At 35.7% G+C, this 15,752-nt stretch overlaps 1 protein-coding gene across 6 annotated transcripts in view; it reads right to left on the bottom strand.

Annotated features, from left to right (window-relative positions):
- The window catches only part of CNOT4 (CCR4-NOT transcription complex subunit 4), a 147,248-nt gene that overhangs the window by 14,547 nt on the left and 116,949 nt on the right, over positions 1 to 15,752 (bottom strand). For 2 of the 6 annotated variants that reach the window (XM_040471882.1, XM_040471883.1), the window contains exon 11: positions 662 to 11,955. The exons of the other annotated variants lie outside the window; for them this stretch is intronic. In XM_040471882.1, the coding sequence (XP_040327816.1) occupies positions 11,855 to 11,955 (101 nt within the window). In that variant the 3' untranslated portion in view covers positions 662 to 11,854. Of the gene's footprint in view, positions 1 to 661; positions 11,956 to 15,752 lie in introns of those variants that run through there. 6 annotated transcript variants of the gene reach the window in all.

Genomic DNA, 15,752 nt, shown 5'->3' with positions numbered 1-15,752 from the left:
TGGGGGAGTGGTAGTGAGGAAACAAGTAAATGTCAGGAGCTGAGGTTTCCAGAGTTGAAAGACAAAGACGACAGTTCCGAGATAAAGAAGACAGAAGGAGAGGTCTGATCGTGGAGTGGTGAGGGAAATCAACACTGAAGAATAGCACAGCACAACCAAGAGGTAAGTTATAACTCATGTGCAATTGAATCTCAGTTAATCTTCTAAAAGTCCCCATGTAACACAAAGCACACCCAGGTTTTGCAGGCCTCTAGAAGTCATCAGACACCAATATCACTCTCTCAACCATTAGCTTTCGTTCAACATTTTCTGAATGTCTACTCTGTATCATTTTCTTTCCTAAAAGTGATGCTGTTCTGCTTGTTTGTTTGCTTGTTTGTTTTCTTTAGTGGTCCACTAGAGGCTGGCCATTCTGAACAAAGTCAGTGATAGCTTTTGATTGTTCAGCGCCAATAACACATTTTTATGGGGGTAGGAGTTCCTCTTCAGTTTGCATTCATAACCAAAGTATTTTGCTACCTATTATGCAGGCAATCCCCATATGGTTATGCACCTACTGAAATTTCTAAGATCTCTTATATTCATAATTTTCTAAATTAAAAGATTTCTAAATTTTCTAAAAGTTATTAAAAACACCAAACCCAGTTTTTTGTCCATTTAATTACACAGCTTACTTTTATTTTGACAATGAAGATCAGTCTCATCTCTTTCTGAAAGACGGCTCCTATCTTATGGATTTAAATCAAAGTCAGAAAAATTCCCCAAAAAAGACTAAAATTATCCATTTTCTGAAACATGATTTTAATTGACAAATTCTTCATAACCCAGCTATGACTTCATGCTTCGATTAAAAAGTATCATTTCAGGCATTAAAACAACAATTTACTTTATTTTTTAATTTCCAGGAAAAAAATTCAGGAAATGAAATAGCTTTCTCATTAGTTTATACTAAAACTAAATGAAACAGATATAGGTATAGTCATGGTGATGATTATGGTGATAAACATTTCCAACCCAACAGATCAAGCAAGCACACATCTTTAAGAGTTCTTCCTCATTGTACTATTTACAAGCAAAGAGATGTTTGTTAAAGTTTGGGACTCTTTTACAAATAAATGTTTGATTTCCAAACCAAGCATGTATATTTTAAAATTTAGTGATTTTAGCTATACAAAATGTCTAATTTAAAAAAAGACTATTTTGCTGTTTCCTCCTCTTTACCACTTATTCACATACTAGGGAAAACTAAAAACTTCTGTGTTTCCAATTCTCAAATGATGTCTCAATTTAAAAAGAATTAGTCTTAATAAGAACACATCCTTTCCGGATCTACAAAAGATAATACTCCTGTAGAGATTAACAATTCAAAACACCATGATGAATTAAATGACTCAAATGCTCACCACCAGTCCACTAAGGGGCCTTAGTTTAAAAATCACTTAAAATATACACTTATTTAAGTGTTCATCCTTAGCTATGATTTATTCTAGTTGGATTTGAAAAAGATTGCGAAAGATGGTCTTGACAGACCAACTCTCAATGTTGAGCCCTACTGTGAAGAAGGCAGGAAGCAAAGAAGATCAGATGAATACAGTTTCAAATTCAAATCAGAAACAATTCTTATTTCACCATATCCTGAAACCTTATACTGAACTAGAACTAACATCTTAGTGGAAAAAATTTTAATTAAAAATTACACATATTTGTAAAACACGGAATCGTAGTCATAAAGTCTAGAAGTATTAAATGATTTTTAAAAGAGCTAGAATCACTCAGAAGTTGGGGAAAGTGGATAATATGGTCTTACATCATCAAAAATCTTCTATCAATTCAACATTTAACAGTACAATGGTTGTTAGTCTATTCCAAAACTCAGACTATGCTTTCTGTTCAAATGTGCTGTTTTTAAGAGAGAAAGAAAAGAAAAATGATACATGATCACTTAAAACTAAATGCCAGTTTGGAAATGAGCTGAAAGGTGACAGACTGGTTACCGGGGAGGTAACTAGGAGGTAACTGATCACAGAGACTCTGAATAAACACTCAGCAGCCTGAGAGGGAGACAGCTTTCTCCTTTGAAAAGGGAAAGTTGAGGCCTGTCAGGGATCCTGTGGGGAAATCATACAGGGAGTACACATGAAGATCGAGCTGAGAACTCCCTCTCTAACTACGAAAAGTTACACGGAGAAAGAGGATTTTCTTGTTTGGCCAAAGAAAGAAAAAAACTGGACAGTGAAATGAACACAAGGTATTGGATGAAGACTCATGGTGGTCAAGAATTAAAACCTGGAAGTGTGTTATGAAATAAAGGTTGCAGGAATGGATGTATTTATTTGGAAATTATGAGACCTTTGCTTATTTTAGTAATAGGCTTCATTCCAATCAACTCTCATTTAACACATAGGTGAGGTCTTTGGAGTTTACACATAACAGTATTGACTACACTAAAATTCAAGATATGTTATACCTATCCAGGTCTGGGAAAGACCACGGTTACATTAGGTAATGAATATTAATGGCTTGGAAGTAAAAGGAAACATACCTGGTAGTAAAGCTTACCCTAAGCTGGGGGTTGGAAGGATGCCTGCTAGGGCATATCTACCAGTAATCCATATTTTTAAGTTTTAATTAAAACCTATGTTTTAACATAAGTGGAACAATGGTACGTAGCCCAACATTCTGCTTAAGGCTAGTAAGAAAACTTCCTATTTGGTTTGATGAAGTTATAACCCTGGGCCTCTTTTACCTTTAGCTGGATACTCAATGTATAGATGTAATAAAGAAAAAAATAACAGCTCCAGGGTGTAGGTCTTCTTACAAGGGCCAACATATAAAATAACAATGTTTAAAAACATCCCAGTAATGTTCCAGATCACTATATTCTGCTCCATAGACACATGATTTCAGTATGCAAGACCAGAAACAGAGTGTAAATGTTAGCATAGTCCTCGGGATAAGATCTCACCATACAAGGAAACCGCACTAGGCTACAAAAGTTGATTGCAGTCAGCTTTCCTGCATTTCTTCTTGGAGATGGTGATGGTATTATCATCTTTAAATCCTTGTGGAGCTTTCCCTCTGTTTCATTATGCTGAAAACAACAACCTCCTTGATTGAAAACATTATCAGCAGATATGCTATCATTTTACATGGTGTAGCATATAGTTCTTCAAGATGAGTCTGAGATGACAGCTTTAGTGTGAGTGTAGTACATCTTGGTGCCATTACTGTAAGATTTTTTTTTTTTTTCATTCTGTCATATTAGAGATGTCACCAGTCTAGTGATCATGCATGCTGGTCCTTAAATGCTCTTTGGCACTGCAGGAAAATCCTAGGTAAATTTAATTCCACCTCTGTTTTACCCTTTATTTTAGTTCTCACATTGGTAATTAATTTAAGTCTACATTGAGAGTACCTGCAAGGTTATGCCCCCCTCCCCACCACCCCCACTGAAGTTACTCCAAGATCACTGGGTCACATTTAATACAGGTTTCCACAACTTACAGGATTTGTGGTAACAGTCGTCAGTAGATGGACACTTTGAAAGACTTCATTATTTGCACTGACATTCACAGTTGAAAGCCCTTGACTTGCGAGTACTACTATAATAATCAAACTGTAAGACACAACAAAGTTTAGAGAAGAAATATATTCTGAATCTTGAGGTTTTTTTTTTTCTCCTTGAGTTACATGTATGAAAGCAAATTCAGATGGTGAGGGCTAAGAGAACTTTAAATTGTTTTTAGAAAGTGATTATGGGCAAATCACAATCCTTCTGAGCCTTGTTTATTATTATCATTATTACTTAGTCTTTAAAAGGCAGATTGTTAAAGACTATGTCACAGATTTCAAAGCTCTGAAATTTATTCTAATACAAAGTTTTCTTACTATCCTTTCCTTAGGTTTTCCCAAAGAGTGTGACATGGGATGGGTATGCTTAGTAGTGAGAGTGAAATCTGATTAGAAAAAGCTATGAAAATATTTGTTCATATAAAATATGGCCAGAGGTGAGATGGGCACCCACACTGTAACCTCACTACATTTAAATAGGGTATTTCTTTAAAAATAAATTTAGAAACAGACTATACATGCATCATTTATCCCAAACACATGAATTAATCAGAACATAGCAGGAATAAATACGAAATGTAGCAGAAAAATGGCCTGAGACTTTTTCCTCTGCTACATTCACCAAGTGGATTGAAATGAAAAGTACTAAGTATAAACCTACACACACACACACACACACTTTCAAGCTCACATCCATAGAGAGAGCTACACTTATAGTATACCTTTGCTAAGCAAACCTTTTCTTACATAACACTAATCAAATGTCACAAAGACACAGAGATTATTATTGCCATTTGAAAACTATTCAGACAGGTGCTTCAAACCTTTTTACCTACTCAGGAAAACATGTACACTAAAGCTCTTTTACCTAACAGCTCCTTGCCTTCTTCCCCCTTTCGAAAGGGCAGTCTATGAAAGTTGCTCTACGCACAGCTTAGGTAATACTGTTGTGAAGAGTTATGGAGTATTTGAAGGTTTAATATTTGCCTTTCGGCCTATAGGGTAAAACACCAAGTCTACTAGATGAGATGCACACAGCCCCACAAGGAATGGTCAAAATTCTCATGGCTGGAGTGCGTTATTTTGCTATTTTAACACGGAGATAAAGAACAGTACTAGACCACTGAATTGTACACTTTAAAGCAGTTCATTGTATGTTATGTGAGTTTTACCTCAATAGAACAAAAAAAGGTACTGGGTGCTCTAAAGGCTTTATAAATTTTATGGGGGGGGGGAGCTTTTGTGGTGTTGCTTTTTAAAAGAGCACAACAGTGGGCCTGGGTACCAAACACGAGCTGGAGCAAAACCACTGTTCTAAGCACGGTGCTTTCCTGGGTCAGTTAAAGCTTCCAGGAACCCTTCGAATAATCATAAAATGTCAAGTGGACTAAGAACAAAGTAAAGTCAATGGCTGCCTTAGGAAGTATGGTCTGAAGGAACCTGGAGAGAATGGACTGGTTCTTTCAGTACAGCGATTTCCAGCTGTTTCGTGGAACTTCCAGGTACTTCAGTTCAATTCTCAAGTAGCTTAGATTGCTTGGGCCTGTCTTCAGTTCTAGGTAACTAGCAGTTACAGACTAGATTTCTGTGGAACTCGAACCCAGGGTAGATGCTCTAAAACACTATGGAACAGAACAGATTCCCCTTATGAAATGAACTCTCAGGATAATTCTTTGGGAAAAGCTCCACTGGCATTAAAGCCTGGTATATCCAGCAATATATGGTTGCTAAGAATAATATTCGTGGCAGCAAATCACAGGGCAGAAAGAAGATCTAAGCAGCAGTGGCTTCTCGATCCATCAGCACAGTTTCACAAACAGTATTTCTGAGCAATGATTTGCCCTTTCAGGTATTACCACTTTTACATGTCATAGTTGATATTTCAGCTGACATATATGAAACAAGTCCAGTGATGACTTAATGAAAAATATTTTAATGTCAATAAATTAAGAATGCTTCCAAGCTAGGCGTACTTGCTATTAATTAAATGAGGGAAAAATGTCATTTATCTCTATCTCCATCCCTATTTCATTATTATCTTCAGCAATTTTTCCTAAAGGTCACATCTAAGTGTACAAACCTTAAAAGTAGATTAGTTCAGTAACTTGCAGGTTTATATCTATTCACATAGCATATTCTCTTGAGGGACAAACTGTCAAAATGCTTTTATAATCTTCTATGATAAAGTTCTGAATTTCTTTGCTACTCTTCAAAAATATAGTACTTAATTCCAATCTGCTATATAAAGCAGAATGACCCAGTACCACCAAGTAAGAAGAGAAACCTTCCCTATGTAAGTGGAAAGCTGGTTCTTTTCAGTTTTGCACTTGGGAGAAACTAGCTTACACTTGTAACATGGGCTCTTCAACTCTGCCTCATCACATGCCACACCCACTGCCTCTAAATCTTCCACAGCATGAAACAGGTCTACTATCCCTCACACTCACTGGGCTCACCTATACCTGTCCGGTCTCATCCCTGGCTCTTCCCAAGCCTTCCCCTACATTCTGCTTCCACACCCTGCTGTGCTGAGGAAGAAACGTTTATTCCATTGTGGACATTTTCCTTCGGGTCACTGACTTACAAAAACCCGACCCAGGATTCACCAAGTGGTATCACGCTTTCTCAGTTCTCTCTCATGCAGTCTGCATTCTTACTCTCAAGAAATGACTGGAAGAAAAGTGAGTAGATAAGAGATCACAGGGGTTGTGAAAGCCAGCCACCTTTCCAAAGGGGGAATGTTAGACATTTATCTACCACCCTTTCCTTGGTTCGCACTCACCGCTCAATACTGAATGGTCATCATACTGACCACAGTCTCCTAATCTGTCAGTCCTTTAACAACACTATGCCTGTTCTTTATCCTCACCAAAATCTAAAGTCACTGAACTCCCTTCAACACCCTCACACCAATGGTTCTTTTTCTTCTTGACCACAAGATTAGGTGTTTCAATGCTGTCTTCTTTTCTTTTTAAACTTTTATTATCTATCTATCTATCTATCTATCTATCTATCTATCTATCTATCTACAATCTTTAAGTAGGCTGTAGGCCCAATGTGGGGCTTCAACTCATGACACCGAGGTCAAGAGTTGCATTCTACCGACTGAGCCAGCCAGGCACCCCTCAATGCTGTCTTCTTGAATATCTTTGTATCCCTTTCTTCTTCTTTTAACCAAACTTTCAATATTTGCTTTGTCTATCCTTGATGCTTTGTGCACAACCAGAGAAACATACAAGACCATACCTATTTGAACTCTACAAGTTTTAAGTTTGATCCTTATCTTTACTCAGCAATTCTCGAATTTCTCTTTGATGCACTTCTAGGCTTATTCTTACAGATTTATTTGACCGCCTTTCTTTACAGAATCCCATATCTGCTCTTCACTCCCATTCTCGCACACCACGCATTCAATAATTACTGATCTGAGTCCTTTCCTCTATTCTCATTTTCTCTAATCTTGCATACTCTCTGCTAGATTTTTTGCTTGTTCTTACAGAGAACAAGGTTCTCCTCTCTGAAGCTAAACCTATAACCTAACCTCATCTCAGGAACTTCTCTCTTCCCAGCACTACCAAAATCCGTAATCCTAATGGATTGGCCTACCTTCTCCTTAGCACTGTCCAAGTCTTCCTCTCAATTGGCCCTTTATGTTTTGCTTTGGAATATTTATCCACCTTATCTGAAAGCAATGCATTCTAATACCTACCACCCATCTAATAAACATCTTATTTTTCTCCTTCCCTTAGTTACCAAATGTCTTAAGTAAGTTATCAATAATTTCTGTATCCATATCCTTGACACTTCCTCATGAATCCTAGGAATCTGGCTTCCATCTGTACTTTTATGAAAGGTACATTTTAAAGACAAACCTGAAGGACTTTTCTTAGATTTCATGTTTTCTGGCTTCTAATTCATAATTTCTTCTCCATTCTTATACTATTACTGTTCTAATCCAGGCCATCTTATTTGCACTGGCCAGCAATAACATACTAGAACATTTTCTTCATTCCAAGCAAACACATTACCAAATTAATATTCTTAAAATGCTACAATCAAGTTCCATCTTTACCAAAGAACCTATAGTTCTCTACTATTGACCATATCCACATCTGAATTAACTATTCTTCCTCGTTTTCAAGGCTCTGAGCACTTACTCCACCTCTCCGTATGACCTGTACACTTCAGACGAGTCCATCTCCCTACTGTCCTTCTCTCCTAACCCCTAGGGACCACTCCAATCTCTGTCCCTGGTTCTTTGTTCATCTGTTCCCATTATTGTATTTCCCCCTTCCATTATCTACATTTCAGCCATCCTTCAAAATCAAAAAGCCCCATACTTTTTTAGTGAAGGCTTTCCCTGAGCCAGCTTACATTAACTTCTTTAATTCCCATTTCTCCTTTTGTATCAGCATGGTGTTTGGTTAGTTCACTAAACATTTCATGTGTAAATACCTGCATATATTACTGCCATTTACTCAGCACAAGGAGACAATGTAGTAGGTACTCATTCAGATACAAAGGCTGAGTGAAGCAAGACACAGCACTAAGGGCAGAGGACTTGACACTGAGTAACTGGTTTCGGTCCATATTTTATAGAAAAAGACACAGGTATCATTGCTTTGGGCTATCACCTCTTGATAAGATAATTGTTCAAAAAAGTTATTGTGCTTTCAACTGTATGGTATCCATCTCTTAAAGCCAATTAAGCAAATTTGGGGAAACTTCAAGATCAAATAAAAAAATTTAAAACCTTGTAACTCAACGAGATAAAACATCCCCCAGTTTTTAATGTATGCACATATAACAGAGTGGTCTTCATTTTAAGATTTCTATGCGCCTGCAATTCATTCCTTTCTCTTGGCTTTCTGAGGCAATGCCTCTGTGGGAGTAGCTCCCTATGGACCTGTATCACAGCAAAAGAGAGCTCTGGCAATCCTGAAGGTGCTTGGAACACAGTACAAATAGGAGCCATGCCAGTAAAAATGGGCACAGCCACAATGCATTCAAGTGTTTTCTTTAAAAGAACATATATATAGAAAGCTCTACTTAACACCCAGGACACTAAGAGTTAGAGACATGAGCATACATATATGACTAAGATACTTAAATTAGAATCACGAATGTATGTCTTCCTTAGTAAGATTTTTTTCACTCGTTCCAAATTATCGTCTATTTAAAAATTTCAGCTATCAATATTTAATACCCTTTGTTGCCACTGTCAGAGCAATGAATAATAAAATGAGTCTTGGCTGCTATGGCTGTTCTCATTGTTATATTAAGAGCGGACCCTATAGAAACCATTTGAAATAAAACTGTCACTAGACTGTTATCCTTGACGATAGGATCTGTGCTTCATTCAACCTTGTATCCCTCAAGACCTAACTCAGGTCACTACACAGAATAGGCACCCAGATATTTGATTAATACTCTGTTGAAATACGAGGAGAATATATAAAACACCACCTGGAAAAACAAAATGCAACAGCAGAATGAAAAGGAAAAGTATTAATCAGAAAGTATTTTCTAATGGAATCTTTAAGAAAATAAAAAGAGGCACTTGACATTCATTATGACTTAAATCACTCACTCCAGGTCTCTATTTCTTGCAGTGGCACTAAAACCATTTCAAGTTAGCAGTTCTTAACTTTTCTTTGGGGGGGGGTGGGGTGGGAGGAAGTGTCACCAAACCCTTTATAAATCTGTAATTATGGATTTTCCCTCCAGAAAAAAGTGGACAGCTGCACATACATACAAATTCCTAACTTTGCTAGTACATTCAAAGGGTTCTGAACTCTGGCTTTAAAAACTCCTGAATTAAGAAACAGACTAGTAATTTTTTAAAAGTTAGGATGTAAAAGCGTAAAAAGCTTCCCTCGTGCATGACACAACAATTATGCAGGAATTTAATAAAAATTAATCTGAAGCTTTTTAGAATTTTTCATTCTTTACCATCATTTATTTGGTTTCATCAATTTACTTGCTATGTCAAGCAGTACTTTCTCCTGTGTTGTCATTTCTTCGTGCTTTAACAGAATTCATTACAACTTGATTTCAAGACTTCATTTAAAAAAAGAAACATACTATATGGAATATTAAATAAGCAAAACGGTGAGGCTTATTATTCTAGGTTTACAAGGTCCTGAAATCACAAAGTTAAAGGATAATCTTCAGCTATTCAATGTGAAAATATGTAAGCTGAAGCCTAAATGCCCAAGAAGCATTTTCCTGATGTATGGTGTGTGTCAAAGTGTAGAGGATACAGAAGCAAACCGGAGAGAGTTCTGGGTCCTAGCAAGTCTAGACAAACCACCTGACACTTTTTTGTACCTGGCTAGGAAGGAGAAAGGAGAGAGAAAGTGACCACAGGAAAGAAGCATTGTTTAACACGTGTTATCTCTCTCTCAACACAGAGAAGTAAAAGTAAATGGGAGCGAACCATTTGTCTTTGTAAGAAGATCCAGGCACTGAAAGGCTTGCACTGAGGGCTGGAGAAAGCTAGGTACTAGTAAGTTTCATTACAGGAAGCCCAAGTTTGTTAACAAAGCCTAGAAACCTTGACATCACAGGAGACAGTAAGTGGATGTCTTGACCTCTTAGAGCAAAATGGAACCATGATTAACTCATGATAAAAGGCTTCTAAGAAGGCTACAATATTTTATTTACATTTTCTATATTTCTTGTAATGCTGCCCTAAAATCACTTCTGAATAGAAATTACAGATTGTCATTTATGCAGAATTAAAAAAAAAAAAATTTAAATGGCTAGATAGTTAGCTGTTCCTACACGCTCAGTTAACCAAAGCGAAGGTTAACTAAAAACAGATTTTAGTTTACCTGCTATACCTGAGGACAAAACCATCTAATTTGCTTATTATGCCTAACAGAAAATAATCAGACTTTATATGAAGAGGTACCCTTGAAAACTCCAACATGATATTAAGTATCACTTCCTAATAACATGTTTTAAAATTATTATTATTTTAAATACTTAGGCTTCCTTTTTTGGTATTCATGTTACTCTTTTAATACTTTTCAAAAAATAAAGGCATAGCTTTTATCACAATTGTTTTCTGAAAATGTCAAAAAGGAGAGCGGACTTTCCCCTTTCTTTCCAGATGCTTCATGTAGGCAGAATACGGTCATGTTTTCTGAATCAGTTTCTGTTCACCGCTCAGAATTTAATTGTTTATTTTCCTTCATTGTCAGCTTTCAAACTAGGTCAAAAAAGTGTGTATTATCCGAAAACATCACTTCACATTATGTCCTAACAGAGTATGCCACTATACTCTGAGACTAAAATTTCCTAGGACAACTCACATGGCCTAATTTTAGAGGCTCCTCAATCTCTTCTCCTCCACCTTAGTCTCATTCTGGCCAGGTACTTGTAATAGAGCTTTATTATCACATTTCAATTATTAAACAACGAAGTTTCAAACAGGTATCTCACAGAACTACCAGTTGTTCCATAAAAACGTCACACTACTATGGTTGCTTCTTACATACAATGTTTACCCCAAATTCAAGTTTCTGATAAATCAACTGTAAGTTGAAATTCTGTTTCTGAGGCATTTCCTGGTATACTAGGCAGTGCATTAGAAAAGAGATATTGCATTTAGTCTATAATAATTATCTTTTAACCTTCTGTATATAATTAACAACCATTCAGAAAGAAAGTGCAAATGTGCAAATGAGAGACAACAAAAACAGTTTCTAAACACGTAATGCATTCATATAGGATATTAATCCATACAACTAAAAATAAATGCTGACAACATCCTTCTGAGCATTAAGCGACACCACCAGTTTTGTGTTGTATGTATTCTTTCTTCTCAAGTATTCAAAGAAATGCAATAGACATTATCTTCTTAAATTTTCAAATTTTTCATGAGTATATTAGGATATTACCATTTTTTTCACAAATCAGAAAACAAGGAACTACCATTATCTTTGCATAATTTCAATAATAGAGCCAAAATAAGAACAATTCTAGCTAATCTCATCTGGGATCTTAATTAGTACTACAAGTTTATTTGTGTGAGTTAAAAATAGTATCACTCATGAGAAACAATGCCAAAATTATTATGCTAATAAATAGTGTTAAAGGCCTAAAGAAGAAATACTTTAGCAACTATGAGGTAACACACTAGTTGTAGGCATGAGGAACGTTTATATTGGCTCTTTTGGGTGTATACATTAAATGCGAAATCAGAAAGGAATCATGCAAAAATCCGGTTGCCCATGCAAGCACCCCAGAGTCTAATCCTCTCCTCTCAGTTCTGTTGTCAGGCCACAGTAGTGTGGAGACTTGTAGGCTGCTGTCCTTGTTGTAATGAATGGGAAGAGGCTGACAGTGGCATGGTCGAAACCTTCACCTCTTCTTCCCCTGTGGAAAAGTCAGTCATGGTCTAGTTATGGGTGACTAGATTTGTTAACAGTCCCTTTAAAAATGATTTCAATATTTGGAATACTGATACATATATAAAATACATGCTTAATGGCTGGAATCTGGGTGTGAAACAAGACATGAATTTCAAAATATAAACTTATCAAGTACCTAGAAAGTAGTTACACTGTAAACACACCCTTCAATTTAATACTATGTCAGGTATAAGAACAAATATAATAGATTTAGGACTATAAATAGACAAAAAGGAAAAAAAAGAGACCAGGAAAGCCATTCTTTTCCAAGCCAATTGGACCCCCTTTAAATTCAGATACTCCTCTAACAGTAATAGAATTTTGTGAAAAAAATTAAAAATAAATTCACAGATGTGAAAACATGATTTTTAAAAGGAAAAATGACAAACCCATGTTTTAAAGGCAGAAATTATGTTTATAAAAAAGAAATAAAAAGATACAAATATTAACTCAGCAAATTACCATATAGCATCTGAATATTCAATGTGCACTTCTGAAGTAATGAGAAAATAGTGAAATGCTAGTAATACAATGATCCAATTGACTGAAAGCAAAGATGACTACTTCTAGGTCAGAGAACTATACATGAAATGAGATCAGTTCTCCTAATTATAATTGATAATTACTGTACAAGTGACTTTGTTTCACACATGACTCAAAATTCAATCAAGTCACTGCTAAAATAGCTAATTCAGTAATCATATTTAAAGAAAAATGTCCTCTCACAAGTAAAACTGAATGCACAAAAACATGAAAAAAATCCAATCCTAAACAGTTTCAAATATTTTTCTAAGTATATCTTAAAATAACAATGATTACAGACTGAGACTTACTATGATTGTTTTCCAAATAATTTTTAGCATTATGGATAAAAACATCTTGGCAGAGAGTTCTTGGAAAAACAAATCTGCAAAATTACATTTAGAAATACTTAACTGGCAGATTTAACGGACGACATGAAGAAAAAGACCTCTGGCCTTTAGAGCAGGTTCTTTCATTATTTTTCAGTAAATTGGCAAAGATTCTATCAACTCCAAGTATACAGCAAAGGAGGCTGTGTAAAGGAAATTTTAGACTACTAGAGCTGTTGGTGAGAACATGTTGCTGATAAGGACTGAGCAAGAGATTAATTTTTATGAAGTCGATAAACTTCATTCTACTTTGTAAGTACAGGCCATATCCCTGAGCTGGGCCAATTGTCTCATGAATGGATACTGCTGATGAAAAGGGATCTGCAAGTGTGTGAGAGCATAAATCAATTACTATGGGAAGAAAGCCAAGTTCAAAGTACATGCCAGTGATCTTCATTTGTGAAGAAGAGCATCTATGTTGCAGTGGTGAAACATTTCAGTTTGAACGTGGGATCTGAGTACTTATCCCAATTCTACTACTAATTGAATGTTTGACCTTTAACAAATTATTTAACCTTTCTGGAACATAGCTCTAGTATTTCTAAAATGAAGGAGTTGAATAAGGTAAGTCACTTTTTAGGACAAGAAAAGTCTTTTCTTAAAAGCACACAGTGTCAATAATAAAGATCTAAATGGACTTACTATAACTGCCCACTAATCAAAGTTTTCCACCAAGAATATTTATTTCAAAAGTCCTTCTAAGCTTAGCAAACTGGATGTGCAGCCAAGAAAATGCTGCTAAAATTTTTTCGCCTAATTAAGAAAATAACTAATTTTCAATGAAAAAAAAAGTGTTTTCATTTAGGCAAAAGAAATGGAAGCTGCATTTCTGTCAAACCTCTGGCAACTGTCTTTCCCGTGATAGGTTTCAGATACATAAATTTTTAATAATTTAACTGAAACAAAAACTAAACACTTAAATACAAATATATAACACATAGAGACATGGTATCTGTAGGATATATAGGTGACTGACACCTGACTGTGTGCTTGTAAAGGTCAGGGACGCTGTTTTGCTCTAGGTATCTAAAGAATAAATAAATAGACGTGCCTTTTCCAGTGTTGAGTACTGTCTAAGCATATCTTAAAGTGGCAGGTATCATAGAAAGAGTATGTACTCTCCATTATGAAGCACTTAACCAATATATACCCTGATAAGACACCATGATATTCATTGCAGGATACAAAGTTGAACCTAATTTCAATAGTTCAACTCAAGTACAAATGAGTTACAACTAGGGGTGGGGAAGGTAGATACTGCCTAGGTATTAACTTGCTTCATATTACACAGTTAAAATGTATATAGTTTTCCAGAATTTTATTTCTGTCATTTCTAATTGGTATTAAAAATCCCAGATCATCTGGCTACAATTATAAAACTATTCAGTTTTGAGGCTTAGAACATTCAGCTTCCTGAGGTATTTGCCAAATATTTATAGGACGTCAGAGTATTCTGTGTAACTCTTGATAACAATTTTAAATATTTTGGTGCATTAAAACTAAAATTTCTCTTGTCATCAGAGACTTGAAAATAATCTAATAAAGAAGCTTAATCATCAGTCACCATTTAAATACCAAACAAGTATGCAGAGTCAAAAACGGAAAATCTGAAATAACAAGCTCTCCCAACCTCCCACAAAACACGACAATGATTCAGAACCTACAAGGTGGTGACTTCATTCTTAGAATTTCTGGGAAAAAAAGTATTTTATGCTCTATGGTTGAGTATATGTTAAAAGGAAAACCCACAAAAAGAGGACCATAATGTAATGCCACGTTTTTGTCTTTTTTTTCATAAATATCTAGTTTAGATGAAGATTTCAAATGATTAACACGAGGACAACTACACTCACAAATCTGTAATTATTCCTTCCCACTGTGGCATTTTCATAATATATACGGGTTTGAAATATTTGGGTTAAGATTGTTTTTATGCTGATGGACAATATGATAACTGTGAAATCAGAAGAACAGATAACTTACTGAAGATGGTCATGTAATAAGTCAAAGAAAAGTACACAATGAAGACAGCTAAGAACTAGAGTCCCACAAAGGCACCCTTCTTCCTATTGTATCAAGTGCACACTGTACCCTTGCTGTCAGAGTTCCCCATGTTCTCATCCATTCTATTTATACAATACATGAAGCACCTCCCGTTACTGAAGGCAGTTCTATTGCTTCTTAATGAAATTACAGGCGAATTCCTGCCTCTACGCCTTTACTAAGGAGTCCCATCAGTATAAAAGATCTTTCTCTTTTCCCCACTAACCCAAATCCAAGATACCATAGTACAGATCAATTCCTACTTCTTCAATGAAGCCTCCCCAACAATTAAAGGCTCAACTGAGGTCTCTCATATTCCAGTATCATATAGTCACCGCTTTCATACATAATATTAATTTTATTTCTTCAACTATACTGCAAAATACCTGGAAATAGTATCCATATTTTATAGTTCTTTTGTATTACCCATATGGCCTACTTCTCTGTTGGGCAAACAGTATCCCAAATACTCATTATAATTGATTTAATATTTTATTTTTAAATGTTAAGGATATTTCGGGGAACTTAACTTTAACTCTTAATGTTATAATCAGTTATGAGATACACTACCAGTCATTACATGCCACGTTCCTAAATGATTGAAGCAAAACGAAATAAATTTACGCTCTGATATGCTGTCTTGAATGGAAGGGAAAAAAAGCAGTATCAGGAACTGAATACCTAAGTGTTTCACAAGTGAATATCATGTAGAAGGAGAGGACTGAAAAATGCCACTCGGAATTAACTACAAACTGCCATAATCAAATGAACAAACATCATGAGTTCCACCGATACACGAACCACTACA

This window comes from Herpailurus yagouaroundi, unplaced genomic scaffold (assembly GCF_014898765.1).
Source record: "Herpailurus yagouaroundi ecotype Mexico unplaced genomic scaffold, PumYag 100, whole genome shotgun sequence".
Lineage (NCBI taxonomy): Eukaryota > Metazoa > Chordata > Mammalia > Carnivora > Felidae > Herpailurus > Herpailurus yagouaroundi.
The sequence above is the reverse complement of the archived record's forward strand: the minus strand, read 5'-3'. Positions and strand labels throughout refer to the sequence as shown.